We start from the raw sequence: 21,071 nt of genomic DNA, 5'->3' as shown, positions 1-21,071 counted from the left end.
TGTTGCCTCCTTCTAAGACAGATTATCTGTCTTATTTAAAACCATCTGCAGTAACCTCTATCGGTCAGAGGCCTTCTTTTTAAAAACTTCTTCTGTTTTTTTTTTTTTTTTTGAACCAGACATTCTTTCCACTGCATTCCTTCTGAACTTAACTCATTATTTTCAAGCCTTTTCTTTATAACACACTTCTTTAATCAAACTCAAGCAAAGTTTAATTCTGATTTTTATATTTACTCTACACAAGAGATATGATAGCCAAGAGATCTAATCTAAGGGGAAGGTACACTGAGGTATCTGGTGGGGTTGCGTGAGGCAGCAAGGCAGGATCAGGTGGGGTGGCAAGACAGGGTCAAACAGGATCCAAGTAGCAGCTAGTGGGTAATGGCTTGTCGCTGAGACAAGGCCAGAAAGGAAGTAGGGATTTTGTATTGGTTACCAGCCAGTCAGGAAGCTGGTTGTGAAATTCTGGAAGCTGACCTACTCAAGTCTGTGAATTCATTGATAATTTGAATTGGTGTGGCATGATGTCCAAGACTGCTTCTCAGGAACCCAGTGGGCCTGGATTTGAGACTGGGGTTTGAGACCAGGGTCCTGACAACTTGTTGATCATAGTCCCACTGGAAATCATCTTTCTTAAATTGGGTGGACAGAGCAACTTCAGGTGTGGAGAAGAATTTCCCTAATCCATGTCTCTACCTCCAAAAACGTTTATAATAGATTCCTATGTGCGGGCGTGAGTGGGCTTATTTGGATTAACTGGCAATTCAGGGACTGTGGTCTCCTTAGGAAGCCTGCTTGCACATAAGCATTTTAGAAGTTAAGACAATTGGCCTGGCATGAAAAGGCATTGCTACACCTTCAGGAATCAGCAAGTCAAGTGCTGGCTGACAACACTATAGCAATGCACTATATTTACAGGCAAGGGGGAGCAAGATCATCCCCATTCTGTCGGGAAGTCAAACATCTGTGTGTGGTGCATTTTGCACCAGAGCACATTACTGATACCTGCTGCAATGGGGACACAAGTTCAGGCTCCCTTTCAACACCTTCCTCATCCCCTGGACACTAGGACTCATGTATACCTTTCCATAGATACCCATGACAGTGAGGGCAAACAACTTAATTAGTTTTGAGAGAGCTGGACAAATTTATGAATGCGATTGTATGATAGGATTGCTTGTGATTGTAAGGGGCGGGGCTCAGCAGCCTTGGGCCTCGCTTCTGGTTTATGTGTTTGAAACATGCTTCTGGGGATACCCAGATCTGTGAGCCACTGTTTTCTTTCTGACTCAGCAAGAATATGTTTTGCTGGTGATTAGACTGTCAGCTTTCTGCCACTCCAGTCTGTCTTCCTCACCAGCAAACTCCTCAAGGCTCTCCTGGACTAGACCTCACCGAGCAGGTGACATTCACTGAACTCAAGCTCCTCAGAGATGTTTCTGTGTAATGCACAGTCCCTACCACTGTGCATTCACAGAAGATATTGAGTTTGCTGATCTATTAAATTAATAAACTGTCATGTACTTTAACTGGGATAAATACACCCTTCCCTTCAAACACAGCACTGAATTGGTTTATGGTAAAAATAATACGACTTTATTAACAAAAGAGCATGGATTGAATAACTCCTAGTAAAGGAGATAAAGGGTAGAGATGGTTACAAGCAAAAGGGGAAAACATGCATCTAAGTATGTAAAATGTTATCTAGCACAGTAGTCTTTATTCAAGATGGTTCCTGCGGGGGGGCCCTGCATCTCCTTTCCAGCTTTTTACTGGCCAGGATCCATCATAGAGATTACATCATTTGGTTTCTTTGTCTCCTTAACGTGAAGGATCAAGATGGAGTGTCTGTTTGTTATATTCCCAAGGGGCTGTCTTTGTCTTGTAAGTCTGACAGGCCTCCTGGGGATTCAGTCTCCTGTGGGGTGCAGGAGCCATTTTAATTCTCCATCTGTCATATTCAGACTCAGGATAACCCCTGCTGGTTTAGCTTGATAGCTTTGTTTATAGCTAATATGGTAATTGAGGTAAACCCACAGTCCTTTGGCTAGGACAGACCTGTTTATCTCTTTTTACCTAGGCTAGGTTTTCTGATCTTAAACTTCGTTCTAGTAACATCATCTAGAGGGAATTCACTGCTTCATATATAACATTAACACATGCATATTAATAATAAGCATGTTAGCTTTCATATTCCTCTTAAGGCCTATTTTATACAGATATTGCAGTAGTATGTAGATAGGGGTGTGTATATATAGGGGTATCTAGAATGTCCTATGTTCCTAAATGCTTATGCTTTAGGGTTTCAGCCAGCCCCATGCAGGGGTCAGAAAGGATTTCCATCCCTCTGTATTCTGTTTTTTGAATATCCATCCTTTGAAGTATCAGGGATGGCCCCACCTAGAGGTAGGACATGGAATGGAGAGGGCCAGTGCTCTGAGATGGTACTGAGCATATTCTCTCTCTCAGGTGCATGGCAGGCTAGTTCTTACTCATGTGCTGGGAGTCTAACTTATCACCATATGTCACGGTTCCTCCCCCACTCTGAACTCTAGGGTACAGATGTGGGGACCTGCATGAAAAACCTCCTAAGCTTATCTTTACCAACTTAGGTCAAAACTTCCCCAAGGTACAAAATATTACACCCGTTATCCTTGGACTGGCCGCTACCACCACCAAACTAATACTGGTTACTGGGGAAGAGCTGTTTGGACGCGTCTTTCCCCCCAAAATACTTCCCAAAACCTTGCACCCCACTTCCTGGACAAGGTTTGGTAAAAAGCCTCACCAATTTGCCTAGGTGACTACAGACCCAGACCCTTGGATCTTAAGAACAATGAACAATCCTCCCAACACTTGCACCCCCCCTTTCCTGGGAAATGTTGGATAAAAAGCCTCACCAATTTGCATAGGTGACCACAGACCCAAACCCTTGGATCTGAGAACAATGAAAAAGCATTCAGTGTTTTACAAGAAGACTTTTAATAAAAAATAGAAGTAAATAGAAATAAAGAAATCCCCCCTGTAAAATCAGGATGGTAGATATCTTACAGGGTAATTAGATTCAAAAACATAGAGAACCCCTCTAGGCAAAACCTTAAGTTACAAAAAAGATACACAGACAGAAATAGTTATTCTATTCAGCACAATTCTTTTCTCAGCCATTTAAAGAAATCATAATCTAACACATACCTAGCTAGATTACTTACTAAAAGTTCTAAGACTCCATTCCTGTTCTGTCCCTGGCCAAGACGACTACAGACAGACACAGACCCTTTGTTTCTCTCCCTCCTCCCAGCTTTTGAAAGTATCTTGTCTCCTCATTGGTCATTTTGGTCAGGTGCCAGCGAGGTTACCTTTAGCTTCTTAACCCTTTACAGGTGAGAGGAGCTTTCCCCTGGCCAGGAGGGATTTCAAAGGGGTTTACCCTTCCCTTTATATTTATGACACCATATGTGGGGTTGGAAAGGAATTTTGCAATGACTTTAGGGGTTTTTGTCTTCTTCTGTAGCTGATGGGGTTTTTGCCTTCCTGTGCTTGCCAGGATCATCTGGGTGTATATATAACTTAATTTCCCTGCTGTTGTGGAGGCCTCACTTAACGGTGCTCCTTGGCCCCTCCTGTTCTCTGCCTGTTGCAGGTAATAGTTCAGTCTCCTGTGGGCTGTAATATTGTGTAATTTTGGTTGTTGGATTTAGTGTGCAGGTGCTGGATAGTGCTGGTGACCTATGGTATACAGGAGATCAGACTACATCTGTGGTTCTCAACCTTTCCAGACTACTGTCCCCCTTTCAGGAGTCTGTCTTGCATACCCCAAGTTTTACCTCACTTAAAGTCCTTGCTTAAAAATACAAAAGTGTCACAGCACACTATAACTGAAAAATTGCTTATTTTCTCATTTTTACCACATTATAAAATCAATTTGGAATATAAATATTTTTACATTTCTGTGTGATACTTGAAATTGTTTTTCAGTTGTGAGCCTTGTCTGAAGCCTGAGCCGCAGGTGGTGGGGCTGAAGCATGTAACTTAGCTTTGCAGGGCTCCCTGGGGTGTGGGGGCCTGGGCAGTTGCCCTGCTTGCCACCCCTACTGCCAACCCTACACTTGCAATTGCCCTAAACCTGTCCCATGACCACCCTGAGGGCTGCGACCGACAGGTAGAGAAACATTGATCTAGATGAGCTGAGTACCCCCGGAAGACCTCTGTGTACCCCCAGGGGTACGCAGACCCCTTGTTGAGAACCACTGGACTAAATGAGCTGGCAGTTCCTTTTAGCCTTACCCTTGAAGGCTCCTGAGACAAGGATACAGGGTGTATCATGATAGCTCCAGCATGAGCCAGGCAATTCTCGTATTAGAATTATCCGATCATCACAGAGCCTGTTCCACCTGAGTCTCTTAGAACAATGACTTAGCATCTTTACACCTGATAGCCGGCTGAATGAAGTATACTGAAAGGAGCTGTACAGCTGAGGTTCAGAACATTCTACTCCAGAACAGGAAACCTTTCAACCAAATTGGCTTTCAGAACTAAACTAACAGATTTTTCCATCCAGATAGCTCAGCAACAGCTTTCATCACTGACATCTCCAGTTTCAACAATACTGGGCAACTTACTTGAAAGCAATCTGGACTCTTCAACTCAAAATAAGAATTCATTTTGCAGAATTATCTGTAAGCCATGCTGTCTTCACTTCCTACTGTAACAAAATTCCTGAGATTCATGCATGCATTTCCACCCCCGCCTCCCAGTTTAGGTGCTTCCTCCCTCCTTTAATCTGAATATAGGACTAGCAGTGTTGATGGGTCCCTTCTTTGAGCCATTAGTAACCTGCTCCTTTTACCACCTCTCATTGAAAACTGATTTCCTGGTGGATGTTATATCAGGTGGGAGGATAGGAGAGATACAGGCTTGTATGTCAGGTCCCCTGTCTGTGGTATTTCAGAATTATGGGTTTACCCTTAGACCTCACCCAAAGTTCCTGCTCAAGGTAGTCTCAAAATTCTATGTAAATTGGTCTGTTCACCAAGTGGCTTTCTTTCCAAAGCTTTGCATGCTAGACAGTGTCATTTTATTTAGATAAACTAAAAGTGTTCAGGAATGCACCTAGGCTATTAATGACATTTGACAGTCAAAGGGCACCACCATTCACTCAAAGGTTATCCAGGTGGGTTTTTGACTACATAAGAACCTATCAGTTAGTGAGGAAAAATTCCCTGACCATACTAGCGCTCATTCCACTAGGGCTCAAGCTGCCTTGGCTGCCTGTTTGGGTAGTTTCCATACCTGAGATGAGTAGAACAGCAATGTGGAGCTTGATCCACACATTTACTGTTCACTATTTCTATTATCAGAGCACCAAGAAGCCCTAGTGCAGACCAGAGGTTTGGATACCATTTCTGTAGGGCTGTCCTGCATCATTAGTTAAAAAAGACTGTCACAGGGTGACTGGCCCCTTTAAGTGGAAGGGGTATCTAGTGTATCTGTGACTCATCAGCTGCCTCCTAAATATGCTTAAAAGAGGGTACCTGGGCCCTAGTTAGTGCAAGAGCAGCTAGCAAGCCTCACTCAGGAAAGGGGTAGGTGAGAGCTGCCTGGTTCAGGCAGGAAAAGGGCAAGTGTAAGTTATCTGGGAGTCAGTTATCTGGGACTCAGGAGACTGGAGGAGGTCTCTGGGGAAGGTTGCAGAGAACTGAAAGCTTTCTGCTTTCCCTCCCTGGAAAGTGGGAGAAATTGAAAGAAGTCACTGGAGGAGCTAGCTTGTTGGCCTTCCTGAGCCAAAGAGCCATGGCCAAAGACAGCTAGAGAGGGCTTGAAGGCTGAGAGCATCAGAGGGAGAGCCTACTGGCTTTCTGAGCTGGAGAGCTGAAACCATAGGGCCAACGAAGGCTGAAGGCTTGGGTGAGGCATGGCTAATGACCCCAGAACAATACCTGGGAGTGAGGCATGGTGTGAGATGCTGGAGGTGTACTGAGATACAGATCATGGTGAGAGACATTGGGACTGATGGGATTGGGACATCCATTAGTTTGATGGAATGTTGGTGAGTTGGTTTGTAGCATGGAGTTTGCTTTTGTAATAAATTAATCTTGTAGGGGAGCATATGTATACTTGGAATGCTTTTGTATATTTTTGGGAACCACTGAAAGGGAAATGGAGGGAGAAGTATGGGTTGTGCTGTGACATGCCATAGAATAGCACTCCAGGCAGGGATGCCTTCTGATAGACTCCTTATACCCACCTGCAGGTAAATAGACAACTGTTTGTTAATTGCAAAGAGCTGAATCTGTGTGGGCAATCACTCAGAGAGCAGATACTTACCCTACAGTTACACTGGTCCTTCCAGATATGTTGCCCACACTGATTCAGCACCTGCTCTCCTTCCCCACTGATGCAGAGTCCCTACTCTGAGTCTGTATTTGTGAAGAAACTGAGGCAAGGTCGGGCCCACTCTGCTCTTTATATCCTGGGGAAGAGGGAGACATGAGGGCACAAAAGGCTCAATCCTGGCCCCATTAGACACTGCTAGCTAAAAACTTCTTGAGCATATGAAAAGTATGAACAACACCTCTTAAAGAATCAGTTACTGTAAGGTAAATGTTCTCTTCCTGTTTTAAAGAAACAGATCTCATCATCTCTCATCTGTCTTCCTTGCAGTGTGTGCACATGTCTTCGGTTGCTGAGAGAGATGGATGTTAACATGGATACCATAAGCACTAAAGTTGATAGTAATGTATCACGACTGAATAAGAAGTATGATGTATTATCTGCACTATATCACAAGTTTGAAAGGTAAAATGCACAATTTTTTTGTTTGAACTGATCGATTCATTTTTAGCTGACAACATTTATTTTGATTTCTAAAACATATGTACTAGAAGTGCCCATCCTAAACTTTAGGCATATCTCCCAGTATCTTAAAATCTGTTATACAGAAACACTGTTTACACCATAACTTTTATACTGCATTATCGGATCATCCTGTTGTTTCTATTATTTGTACTATGGTAACACCAGGGGCCTCCAGCCTCCATTTTTAGGCATGGTACAGGTAAACTGTCCCTGAAAACCTCACCACCTAAGTAATCCCATTCAGTTCACATCCCATCATCTCCACAAAATGCCTGAGAAAAATGTTGAGATTTGAGCACATCTAAACGTCTTTAAGTGTCTGTGTGCGTCTTTTTCTCCTGAGCTGTGGGGTTGTGAGGAAGTGCATTCCAGAGGTGAAGGCTTATGGGAAATGGTCTGTCAGCAGCTCCCTTCCTTGTGTATTAAGGGTGAGCAATTTTGAGTGCCTCAGCTGATCACAAATACACCAATATGACATGAGGAAATAGACTGTCTTGCATAACTCTAACCCAAAATTAATTAACAAAATTGTAGCCTTTTCTGAGGGGGAAGGAAAGGAGACACTGAAGGTGAATGGGGCAGATTTAAGTCTTCTATGTGTATCCTTTTATTATTTTTTTAACCAACATAGGCTGCTTTAGAGAATTCTTAAATAGAGTTTTGATATTTCTCCAAAGACAGAAATACAGGCAGTTTGCTATTCTTGAGTTTACTGGGGCAGGGATGAACTCTCCTAGCTCTCAAAAATTTTTGGTCCATTGAAGTGCTAGTGTGTACCTCATGCTAGTATCTCAACCTCTCCTAGAATGCTCTTAAATTCCTTTCTGATTGCAGTCTTCAGTGAGAGAGGTACTCCACACCACTGAGTATCAATGCAAGAGGGCCACAAGTCTTGTGACATCACCAGAGTTGCCGCAGTGCTAAAGTATTTTTCAGCTTTGTGACATTGAACTGTTATGGTCTCTCGTATCCGTGCATCACCAAAAAATGTCCCATGGCCCTAAAGTATCCCTTTAGAATGACTGAAGGTGTATTGTATGGGTATTGTCAGCCATTGAGGCGCAAGCAACCAAATCAAGCATAGAGACAGGGCCACTGAATAGCCCGTAAGTGATTTCAGTCTTCAGTTCTTGGTGGTCTGCGTTTTCATGTTTGTTTAGCTGTGAAATTCAAACATATTTCTAAGCTGGCTGCCTACAAGTTGGCTTTTATCTCTTGCCCATGGTATACACTGTTCTTGCTCCTTCCCCCCCACCCCCACCAGCGTATTTCTCCTCATATGTTAGGCAACTAGTCCTTTCATCTAAACAAATTCTTTTCAGTTGCTTAGCAACACTCCAGCAGGTTTTGCTGCTGCATGTCCTATTGATACTTCCCATTGCCTAAAGGGACATGGTAGATTTGCTTTCCTAAATGGGTAGTATCAATTCTTTGTTCTTTAACTCTAATCCAGTTTATCATTGCATTGATCATCAGGATGGAAGATGGAAAGTGCTAGGCAAGTCCAAAATATTTTTTCTCAAACCTACCATAGATAGGGTTGCCAACTGTCCTGGTTTGGCCAGGAGTCACCTGCAATTGGGTTTGATCTCCTGGAGGCTACTGAAGCCAAACTGCGAGATTTTAGGCTTCTAAAAGTCCAGTGGTGCAGTGGGATTAAGCAGGCTCCCTACCTGCCCTGGCTCTGTGCCACTGCCAGAAGCAGTAACATGTCCAGCAGTGGCTCCTAGGAGGAGGTGTGGCCAGAAGGTCTCTGCTTGCTGCCCCCCACCCTGAGCGCCAACTCCGCAGCTCCCATTGGCTGAGAACGGGGAACTGCAGCCAGTGGAAGCTGTGGGGACACTGCTTGCAGACAGGGTCCATGCACAGAGCCATCTGGCTGCCTGTGAGTCTAGGAGCTGCTGTTGGACAAGCCGCCGCTTCCAGGAGCCACCCAAGGTAAGTGCCCCCAGGTGGAGCCTGCACCCCAAGCCCCCTCCTGCACCCAAACCCCTTGCCCCAGCCCCCTCCAGTACCCAAACTTTCTCCCAAACCCCCTACGGCACCCCAACCTTCTCTCCCAGCCCCGAGCCCCCTCCTGTACCCGAGCCCTCTTCTGGAGCTTGCACCCTGAGTCCTCCACCGTATCCCAATGCCATACCCCAGGCTTAGCCCAGAGCCCACACCCCAACGCCCTGCCCCAGTCTGGTGAAAGTGAGTGAGGGTAGGGGAGAGCGAGCCACTGAGGCTGGAGTGAGTGGAGGAGCGGGGCCTTGGAGAAAGGGCAGGGCTGTGGCCTTGGAAGGGGTGGGATGGGGCAGGACAAGGGTGTTTGGGTTTATGTAATTAAACAGTTGGCAACCCTAACCATAGGTCTTTTTCTGAAGTATAAAAATGTCCCTTAATCTGCATGTTTCCTTTTAAATCTTGCCCCGACTATTTGTCTGGTGTCTTTCCTCACCCAGTCCTCATTTTTACCTTTTTTTTCCTCTCATCTTTTTTTCTGTAAAACGTTTGTACGGTGACATTACAGAAGAAGGGACTTTGAGGCAAATTACAAGGATAAAATTTAAAACAGTATTGCCAATCTCAAGCATTCAAAAATTTGAGTCTGACTCAATCATGAGGCTTTACAATTTTTTTTTTAAGGCTTTTGACTTCTGGTTCCTGAGCCTTTAGGTTGCACACTTGGATCATATTTTAGTGGTTTCTATTCCCTCAATCATGAGGCCTCGGGCAACTTATTTTTAAAATGAGAGTTGTGAGTCTCTTATTGCTTGACTCCAAGAGCCTGGGGTTTTAAGAAGAAACTGATATGGTAATTCTTTCAACAGAATCATGAGATGGTAACACTGATCCAATACAGGCTGTAAAACAGTCAAGACACACTTCATCCAGTAGTTTGAGAGTGTACTACAGAGTCTACAATTTATTTACAAGACATTGGAAAATAATGTGCATGTAAATCCTGGCTTTCTGGAAAATATGATTACTTAATAGATCACGTTTTAAAATTGCTTTATTATGTGAGGTTTGATATAAGCATTCCAAGAAGAGCTGCTCCTTGTAAAACTACTAGTTATAACCAGCCCATTGTGGCTGTTTGTGACACTTGTAAAGCAGATTGGCAATGTTCTTTAATTACAATAACTGACATTTTCTGAGGTGGCATGTATTTCTGCTGTATTTAGCTGAAACAAAGAATGCTACACATTTGTTTTAGACTGAGAAAGGGATGCAAAGTAAGGAACTGAATTTTTTTTTTCTAGGACTTGTGGACTTATCTACGTAGTACAGCCCAGCAGTCAGTAAGTCTGGCTTTTATAATTTATATATATAAAATTTAGGAGGCAGTCCAAAGCATATGTTAGTATTTTACTTTTCTAACTACTTGCTTCTAAAGTGTATACAAAAAAAGAAAAAAATTATTGATGGCACCAAAATGTCATGTGACTAGTTTAGATTGAGCAGGGACTAGGGGAGTTTCAGTGGGAAATGAAGAAAGCTGCAGAAGTGATATACTTGGTCAGTATATTTGTGGTGCCACTTGCACCATGAATATCTCCACCTGCTGGCTTATGTATCAGCATGAAAGAAACTAACAGTGACAGGATGAACTTCATAAGCATAGTAATAGATGAGAGGAAATATTGGCTGCTTCCAAAATTAGATTGAGTTAATGCTGTGACTGGAGAATAGGACCTTTTTGTCAGACATGAGCAAGAGAAAACTACTCACAATAATTTGAGTAAATTATCAACATTCACTTCCTTCACCCAGACATTAATGCTTAGCATTTCTTGAATGGAATAAGAACAATTAGCCTTTCCATTTCAAAATTTGTTTGTAGTTTTAGTTCCATTCAGAATGTATTGTGGTAACTAATAAACCTTAAAGTGTATAGGAAAACTTTCTGCGTTGCCCTAAATGATTGAGTCCACAGACTCAAGTGATTCTCCAGAGACTATATTCAGAATTGTTGTAGAACTGTTGCTGTGAAATTTTTACTACTTTGTCATCTGTGTATAGGACTGCTGCTGAATTGAGTTTCCCATTGGTTCTGAAAACATCCTGGATCACGTTTTTGTTGGCGAAAGGTAAATTATGTTTCTAGTAATTATTGTAATTTCTTTTATTGGAGTGAATTTATAGACTTTTTGTTTGATATGTCCAGTACAAGAAGCAAGACCGTTTGGCTGTTCTCTTAGCTGGCATTATGGACTGGGAAGTTTGAATATGGTATGTGATATCTTTCCTGCTACTTAGGAGGCTGCTGCTATTCTGGCCACTTGGATTTGAGGGTGGAATAGTTTTTTGGTGGTTGGTTTTTTTTTTTTTTTTTTTTTTTTTACATGCCCCTATTTCATGAAAATGGCTGCCTGACCCTGACCAGTATTTTATTTATTTATTTTTTAAATGGACCTGGAGAAGTTTGTAAGATTGTTTCTTCACTGTGGTAAGACTCACTCTGTGAAGGGCTTGGGCCTTAGTGAAGGATGGGAGGCCAGCACCATATTGTTATAGCAGTACAGTCAGCATCTAAAGCCTCTTTTACGCTAAGGAATTTATTGAAAAAAAATCCTCATTTGCACCAATGGGAGCCCTAGTGTATACAAAGCTTGTGTGTTTACAACTGTCAATAAAACCTGCTTAGGAGCAGCTGAAATAACAGAGTTTTTGTTTCCTCCTAAAATTCTTGAGCATACCCATAAAGTTAAGGGTAGGGGAGGTTTTCTGCCTTGCCTTTTTGAGGGTCATGAGGAAGGGGTAAAATTCTATTAGGTATGGGAGGGTCAATAACAAAGGTTCCACAAGAGGTTTGGAAGTAGATGAGCTCAGTCAAACTGAGGCTGGAAGCGAGCCTACGTGGTACCCTTCTAGTCCTAGTGGTAAGGATAACTGTTAAACTGTATACACTGTATACTGTTAATTTTTCAAGTGCTGTTACTACTTCTACTTCTGTAACTTGTAAGTATATCACCTATCACGAAGACTGTTTGAACAGCCTGACTAACCTGAGCTTGGAATATAACAATTGCTGTGCTTTTAACTGACTCTGTATAAATGAAGAGAAATTATGTATTTTTTGTAAAACCAAGTTTAAGTAGTAATTGGAGAAGAGAAAAGGGGGAAAAATTACATAAATATAAAATAGTGATATGTGAAGGCAAAGTACTTGTCTACAGTGTCATTATTCTTGAGTAAAAGATGTGGGGGGGGAAGTCATATGCTGGAAAGTAAGAACTTCATGCACAGTTTAAGAAAAAAAATGTGAATTACATATGTATTTCCAGAGTGATAAATCCTTGCAAATCATGCATGGTTAAATACATCAAACTTCAGACATGCTCACATCCAGAATCCGTTAACAGTGGTTTTGAGGTGAAACATCCAAATATTCCTTCTGTCAGGAATAATTTTATTTTAAACTCCAAGCATTCACTCATAAAATTCTTCTTTTTTTACATTTTCAGGAAAAGTATTGCAGATGGAAGATGACCTGGTGATCTCTTTTCAGTTACTCTTATGTGTCCTTGATTATTTTATCAAACTATCACCACCAGCAATGCTCAAGGAGCCATACAGTAAGGATTTTAATCTTGTGTTCAGAAGCTTAGGTTCATAAAGAAGTCAACTTCAGTCTCCTTAGGGGCTTCAACAGCACCCACACTGAATGCTCTATTCTATGCACACTGATGCACACTGAATCTTCTGTTCTATCTTAACCTACGTCACAATTGTGTTTAAATTTTGGGTTATTGAATGAAACAGAACATGGCAATATATTTAATATATTAAGTCTTCCATTTTTACTATCCCTCCGCTCCCTTTACTGCCTTCCCACCCCCAAAGGAGTACTCTAATGGCTTGGTAGTGTATCAGCAATACTGCTACTGAATGTACAAGGGACTTGAGAAATTGGATTGAAAAGCATTATTTAAATTTTGACTGGGATATTACATAAATGAAAGAGGTGGATGGTGGCATGATTTTACAGAGCTTTCTTGATGTATAGTAATGTGATGGCATCACCTCACTGCAGAATTTTCAGCTGCAGTCCAGTCTAACAGTATAGGGGACAGAATTTGCGGCCATGAAGAGAAGAAGGAAAGAGGGGTGGGTAGATGGAGTAAAAGGTGGTTGGAATCATAATTCAGAATGAAAAGGTGTGTACAGAATTTTGCTATATAGATACTTTTTGTTCTTCTTTGAGTGATGGTCCCTATTGTAGTCCACTGAGGATTTACACATGTGCACCATGCGTCCGTAGCTGGAGAATTTGAAAGTAGTAGTGTCCAGTGGTCGATGCATGTGCCCTTGGCTTTACCTCATGGTTTCGTCTGGGTGATGGTGGGATGGACCAACCGCATCTCCAATTCCTTCTCACCACATTGCATCCAGGTGCAGTCCTTCCCCAGCCTTACCCAAGAAGGCTGGGCCGTCCACCTCTGGAAGCACCTCATGGAAGTTGCCATGAGACCTCATTCTGACCTAGGCTGGGAAGCTCCCTGGTACATCGGCCTGAGAGCTAGGAGTGTGCCTCCAGCTACAGAGTCTGAGTGTGGCACCGGCAGACCACCACTGTGGACTCCGCGCTGGGGCCTAGTCGGGAGGTAAGGAAGCGTGCACATAAGCATGGTAGTGAGTTTTCCCCCAAACCTAAGAGTGGGGACACTTCTTCCATGAGTTCCAGTCATGGGGAGGGAACATCTTCTAAAACACAAGAAGAGATAGCACAAGCTGACAGATCCACCATATCAGGTACCGAACTGCATATCCTGTCAGTATCAGCGCCCCATAGATTGCGAGAACTGTCTGCTCTGGGGAAAACTACTGCTCTGGTTCCTGGTGCAGAAAGAGTACCCTTAATACAAGGGAGGTCAGGAAAAGCACCAGCACCCCCAGGAAGTATTTGTCCTAGGAAAGCTGAGGTCTCCATGCCTTCTGGGACCTTCTATTTAGGGAGACTATATCTCCCATTTATGACATGCCACAGCTGAGACACCCCATGCTCCGATGGTCTGTATGCTTCCACCAGCTCTGACGGTATTGCTGATGGAACAGGTGTCCCAAGTCTTCATCTTTGGAGGAGACCAATTGGGGCAGGGACTGTCCATCGATTACCGCCACTATGAATATCTGAGGAAGCCTTCTATATTGTGGCAATATTCCTCCATTCAAACTGTCACAGAGCCACTGGTTCCCCATACCGTGGGGCCCACTGTAACATCCTCTGGCTCTGTCATGCTGGCCTGGATCTCCTGTGTAAAGTGGCAGGAGAGCTTCACATCCCTCTGGAGGAGATCCAAGGCACTCAACATAAGCTGCTGGACATCTTTCGCTCATCAGCGCTGGGTAGAGTTACTCTGCCAATTAACAATATCACCCTTGAGCCACCTAGAACAGTTTGGCATACACCAGCCACAATACTCCTACCCTCAAGGGGGTAGAAGAACGCTACTATGTACCAGTTAAGGGATCTGAGTTTCTTTTCTTGCACCCCCTCAATTCGCTTGTAGCCTAGGTAGCAACGGGACAGTCCAAACAACAAGACCCATGCTCCATTTAATCCAATAAGGAGGGTAAGTGGTTGGACCTTTTGGCTTGCAAGGTCTTCTCAGCCAGCGTTCAGTTCAGGATTTTGAAGTATCAGGGATTACTTGCCAGATACAATTTCCTGAATTACAGTGAACTAGAGGACTTGGCTGAAAAACTGCTGTGGCAAGACAGGACCCACTTCTAGGCAATAGAGGAAAGGAAACTGGTAGCAAGGACATCTCTTCTATCACCTGTGGATGTGACAGATACTTCATCGCACTCTGTGACTTCAGGCATAGTCATGCGGAGGGAATTGTGGCTCCGTTCCTCTGATTTCCTCAGGGCATTGCAAAATATGACTGAAAACCTCCCTTTCAATGAGTCCCATCTTTTTACCAGAAAACGGATGATTCTCTCCACACCCTCAAAGATTAGAGGGCTACACTTTCTTCCCTGGGTATTTACACACCTGCTCCCAAGCATAAATTCTACTGTCCACCGCCCACACAATGTTACACAACCTCCAGTTTTTCTATCTGAGGCCATACGAACCATCATGGAAGTGTGTCAGAAGGCTCAAAGATATTGTTCTCTGGGTCCACCTTCACAATCTTCTTCCTGCCAGATGCAATTTCCACAAAAAAGATCTTTCTGAGGAACTCTAGAGCAGGGGTTCTCAACCTTTTTCTAAGTCGTTCCCCCCCCCCCCCCCCCCCCAAACATACAATAAAAAAATCTATGGCCCACCTGTGCCACAATAACTCTTTTTCTGCATATAAAAGCCAGGGCCAGTGTTAGGAGATAGCAAGCAGAGCAATTGCCAGGGGCCCCATACCACAGGGGGCCCTGCAAAGCTAATTTGCTCAGGCTTCGGCTTCAGACCTGGGTGGTGGGGCTTGGAGCCCTGGGCTTCAGCCCCAGGTGATGGGGGTTAGGCTTTCTGCCCTGGGCCCCAGCAAGTCTAATGCCGGCCTTGTATGTCTGACCCTCTGAAAGCTGTTTGCAACCCCCCCCAGTTGGGCCCCAGACCCCTGGTTTAGAACTGCTTTAGAGAGCCTCCCTTACTGCCACAGAACCACCCCACTCCTTTCTGGGGTCGTCGGGCACTCTTTCTACCAGCTTGGAGTGCAATAAAAATGGACAAGTGGGTTCAAAATGTCATCCACATGGCTATATGATTGAGTTCATCATGCTGTCTCATCCACAGCCGCTTCCCGCATCCCTCCTCAGGGATCACTCTCACGACAACATCCTCACTCTAGAGGTGAACTCCTTACTACAAAGAGGAGCGATATAATGGGTCCTCTGGAGTACGAGAGGATGGCATTCTTGTTCAACTTCCTAATACCCAAAAAGAAAGGCCAATGGAGACCTATTCTGTACCTGTGCCTTCTCAGTTGCTTCATCCTCAAGCCCAAGTTTCTTATGGTCAAGTTAGGAGCGATCATCCCATCATTAGAAAAAGGCATGTGGTTAACAGCTCTCAGTATGCAAGATGTCTACTTTCACATAGACTTTCATACAGCCCACAGACAGGATCTGAGGTTCATGGTCAGCTCGCACCATTTTCAGGTACAGGGTCCTTACATGAGGACTCACCACTGCTCCCAGGATCTTCACCAACGTTTTCTCAGTAATGGTGGCATACCTCAGACATTATGGGGTCCTTGTGTTCCCTTATCTTGATAACTGGCTCCTGGCGGCCCGATCCAGATGCGAATCCCAAGTTTCAACCTCCATGTAGCTCAGGCTCCTTTCCTCCATTGGAGTCCGCATCAATGTCGAAAAATCAACCTTGGACCAAACAACCCCTAGACTTTATAGGGGCCTACATTAACTCGGTCACAGCATGAGCCTGCCTACAAATGCAGAGGTTCCAGACTCTGCAAGAACTCATAGCCCATGTCAACAATTTTGTCCTAGCCAGGACCTACCTATCCCTCCTTGGCCACATGGCTTCGTGCACATACATTACTGCTTTCACTTGCCTCCACCTTCGCTGCTTCCAGATGTGGCTCCAGAAGATTTACTCACCCATGCATCATGCCATCGACCTTGTTACTCTCTTCCATCTGCTGGTGGACAGACCCATGACAGGTTTGCATAGGGGTTCCCTTTCTCCCCATTTCCCCGGACAAGACAATCATCACCAACTCATCCCTCATAAGTTGGGGAGTGCATATGGGCAATCACATGACACAGGGAACATGGACTCCTTGGGAATCCAGGATGCACATCAATATTTTGGAACTCAGGGCTATAAGGAAGGCATGCCACGTATTTCTCCCATTCATCAGTTCCCATTATGTTCTTATGTCTGACAACATCTCCAGTGTTTACTGTGTCAACTGTGTTCAGACGCAGTCAACCTCTGGAATTGGTGCATCACGCACCAGATCCTCTTATCTACATTCTATCTCCCGGGGACACAACGTGATTGCAGACTTGCTCAGCAGGCAGTTTGTGATTGACCACGAGTGGGAACTCCATGATACTGTGGTACGTGACATCTTTGACAAGTGGGGGGTCTCCAACCACAGATCTCTTTGCATCGCCCATCAACAACAAATGGAAGCACATACTGCCACGGGGACGGAGGGTGTCTTGATCTCCCCTCTCGGGGCAATGCTCTCATACTCCCCTGGTCAGACCAGATCAACTATGCCTTACCTCTTCCACTCCAACCATGAGTATGCCGCAAGATCAGACGAGGCAGAGCGACAGTCATCCTGATCACCCCTTGCTGGCCCAGACCATTCTGATTTCCTAACCTCCTCTGCATGACTGTCCATCCCTCAATTTTCATCCCTACTTTCCCCAATCTACTGACACAGTACAAGATCAGACATCCCAATTCACAAGTGTCTTCTCAGAGCATTGTATTTGTATGAACATCTTCTCTAGAACTGGCATGTTCATCAGAGGTGCAGAACATCCTCTCTAGCAGCAAGAAAGAGTCCACTAGGCATTGCTACCGGGCCAAGTGGAAACACTTTGCCTCCTGGGCCCAACAAAATGGGCTTTCCCCAGAAGTGGTGGGATTCCCCTTCTTCTGGATTACCTCCTGTCCTTGAAGGCATCAGGTCTCGCTTTCAACTCTCTCAAGGTCCACTGAGCAACAGATAGCACTGTCCACCCCCTGTGGAAGAAAATTCCATCTTTCCACTTCTGTTGACTGCTAGGTTTTGGAAAGGCCTCATGTAACCTCCCAACCCATTCAACCCCTCACTCTCCAGTGGGACCTCAGCCTAGTTCTACCTGCACTACTGTAATCACCTGTTGGACTGCTGGCATTGTGCCATGTGTCCCTCTTTTTCATGAGTCACTTTCCTTTTTGCTATCACTTTGGCAAGAAGGTTTGGTGAACTTGAGACCCTGATGGCGGACCACCTTTATGGAAAGTCATGAAAGGAGGAAGTCTTCCTGCACCTGCACCCCAAATTTCGGCCAAAGGTCATCTCCCAGTTTCATGTTAATCGATCCATTTGCTTACTTGCTTTCTTTCTGAAGCCTCACTCCTTGGAAGACGAATGGTGATTCCACTCCCTTGATGTCCATTGGTCCTGGGCCTTCTACCTACAGAAGACAAGGCCAATCAGGAAAGTCTCTTCCGCCCCTCCCCCCCCGCACTCCTTCTCCCCGGTCGTAATAGCTGTAAGAGTTAAAGGGTAGGCAATCTTCACACCAAGAATCTCCAAGTGGATTTCGGGGTTCATTACTTTCTGTTATCAGACCTGCTTGGGATGCTGGCCCAATTCACAAGAGCCCAGGGTTCAACCCTAGCCTCCCTCTGTGATGTGCTGCGCTGCTTGGGGACATATATAGAGCAGCCACTTGGAGTTCATTACACACCTTTTGCTACGCATTGTGCCTTGATGCAGGACTTGGTGGATGCCTCTTTTGGTGTGACTGTCCTCTACTCAAACATTCCGTCTTCATCCTCACAACCTCATCTGACTTAGATAGTGCTTGTTAATCACACTCAGTGGAATACTATAGGTACCATCACTTGAAGAACAGGATGTTATTTACCTGTAATTGGAGGTTCTTTGAGATGTGCATTCCCTATCTGTATTCCACTTCCCACCTCCTTGTCTTCTGCTATGGATCTGTTGGATATGTGGTGGTGAAGCAACTGGAGATGCAGTCGGTCCACCCCACTCTTTATTACTTCCGACGAAACCATGAGGCGAGCCAAGGGTGCATGTGCAGACCAACGGACACTACTGACAAATTCTCTGACTCTGGACATGTGCGCATGCATAAACCCTCAGTGGAATACAAATAGGGACCGCACATCTCGAACTTCTAGTTACAGGTAAGTAACCTCCTCTTTCCTTGGTTTGACTTTGAGCTGACTTAAGTCGAACTCTTACATTAGTAAATGTTCATTCCTGTTGAAAATCATAAACTTCTCTAAACAGTAACTTTTAGTATGTTGTCCTTATACATTTAAAACTTGGGAAATGTTACTAAGAACACTATAAGTAGTGTCACAACAGTCTTGTGTAACTTTGGATAGTACTTCATTTTTATGTTGGGTATCTTCCACCAGGGGACACAGATTTTAAAGGTATATTGCAATATTAGAAAGTAGGGTATATGAACAAGGGAAAAAAAGCTGGAGTTAATTGGGTTTTTCCTTTAACAGGATTGGTGAAGGATATTGTCAGTAATGTCCTTGCTTTTTTTGTCTTGATCCATAACTTGTATGGATAACGTGAATTTGTCTGATTATTCATTGATGAATAGCTTCAAATGGATGGATTATTGGTGGTCTTGTTATCCCTACTCCATTTGAACTTTAATGGTCAAAAAGACTCCCTTTTTATTCTAAGGACAATTTTAACAATGTAAATAAGTAATGGAGAAAGAATAGCCTTGGGGTTAAGATATGGCTCCCCAAAGCTGATAAGAGTTTAAATTTATCCTTTGTAAAGTGTATTGATGTAGGATAGACACTATACATGGTACTGCCAAGCTTAAACATTCAAAAATCCTGAGTCTGGCCCCAAAAGTTGAGCTTTTTATAAAAATAAATAAGTAAAATCTGGGTTCTGTGCCTTCTCTTTGACTCTTAAGAGTTCACATTATTATTATTTTTTTCAAATGCAACTATGAGAACTAGAAACCTGTTTTAATGTGAAAGGTGAGATTCTGATATCACTTGACTCCAAAAGCTGGAGCTTTAAGAAAAATAGATATTTTAATCACAAATTCAATATTAACAGTTGACAATATGCAAAGTATTACATTAATATTCCAGATGAGTGCCAGCCACAGTTTCCACAGGCACTGCTTAAGCTCTCTCACAAGTCTGTCAGAGGTTCTCAATCCTGATCAGTAACACACTGTAATAGTCAAGTCCTGGTGACAGTGGAAAGGCTTTAAATTTTGATATGAATAAAACAAAAGGGGACTAAGATGAGACTACTAAAGTAGAACAGCTGGGCAAAAACTTTGACTGAACAGTTACCAATCACCAAACTGACAATTACCAATCTAGAATACCAATTTAAAATGTAAAATTTTACTTTATTTTTTAATTTATAGTATAATAGTTTATACCTTGATATAATGCAACATATAATTTATAAAAGTCAATTCAGTAAAGATGAAATTAAACTACTTTGACCTTTTAAAAAACAAAACAAAACATGGTTTTGACCTTAATGAAACAAACATCTGAAATTTTCTAATGTGGAAAATTTCAAAATGTTAGGTTTTTTGTTCCAAAATTGTGTAAAATAAATTTATAATTTTTTATTGAATGGAAATTCCAGGTGGTTCTTCGAGCGTCCTCTGCATATTCCTGTTCTTGGGGTACCAAAGGCTTCAGTATGTGATCCACAATTGGAGGTTGAACTGGGTCCTATGATTATGTCAGACAGCCTTCTCCCAAGCAAAGTTGTTATGCATGAGGTAATGCCAGAGTCCCACTGTATCCTTCAGGGGAATATGATACCAGCTTAGGGAAGTTGGCAGGACTGGCCTATTGCCTCCTTGAATATCCCAGCTGTACCGGCCAACTTCTTCTCCTTCCCTTTCCCAGTCTAGAATGTTGAATTCTCTGGTGCTGGAGCATCTTCCAATGCAGTCTGTGGATATGAGTTACAGAATGCCATCAGTAGCTTTGGAGGAGAACTTGCATCCATTTTTTTTCATATTCTGGGGTCTACTGCCAAGGCTAAATTCTCCTTGCCTGTATTAGAATGGCTGTGGCAACTTCAAAATCCCTTGATCCAAACCATCTTTGTGTCAACCAGTCTCTAAAAAGGCAGACAAATTATGTCAGATCCCACAGGATGGGTTTATTGTTTTCATGTGCACCCTCAGTCAAACTCATTATAGCAGCAACACAGCAAAAGTCTAGATCAGCTTTTCAACTTTCTACCCCCATGGATAAAGAAAGGAAAAAAATGGATTCTCTGGGCAGAAAATCATTTTCTTCATCCTCCTTAAACAAATGCGTAACTAGCTACTAAGCAGTTATGGATAGATATCAGTTTATGGGAGACTATATCTGTCTTTATTAAATGTTTTACCAGAAGAGCAAAATAAAATTTAATATCAGCCCTTGATAAAGAGGGCCAAAATGTGGCCAAGCATGCTCTAAGGCATCATCTGATGTTTCTGCTACTGCCTCAAGGTCATTGGCCTCTGAAGTAGCTCTGCAAAGACATATTTGGTTATAAGAA

General features: G+C 43.4%; 1 protein-coding gene across 5 annotated transcripts in view; it reads left to right on the top strand.

Annotated features, from left to right (window-relative positions):
* The window catches only part of RB1 (RB transcriptional corepressor 1), a 172,319-nt gene that overhangs the window by 19,365 nt on the left and 131,883 nt on the right, over nt 1–21,071 (top strand). For all 5 annotated transcript variants that reach the window (XM_073343945.2, XM_073343935.2, XM_073343928.2 and 2 more), the window contains 4 exons: nt 6,661–6,795; nt 10,104–10,142; nt 10,864–10,931; nt 12,309–12,419. In XM_073343945.2, the coding sequence (XP_073200046.1) occupies nt 6,661–6,795; nt 10,104–10,142; nt 10,864–10,931; nt 12,309–12,419 (353 nt within the window). The remainder of the gene's footprint in view (nt 1–6,660; nt 6,796–10,103; nt 10,143–10,863; nt 10,932–12,308; nt 12,420–21,071) is intronic.

This window comes from Lepidochelys kempii, chromosome 1, assembly GCF_965140285.1.
Source record: "Lepidochelys kempii isolate rLepKem1 chromosome 1, rLepKem1.hap1, whole genome shotgun sequence".
Lineage (NCBI taxonomy): Eukaryota > Metazoa > Chordata > Testudines > Cheloniidae > Lepidochelys > Lepidochelys kempii.
The sequence above is the reverse complement of the archived record's forward strand: the minus strand, read 5'-3'. Positions and strand labels throughout refer to the sequence as shown.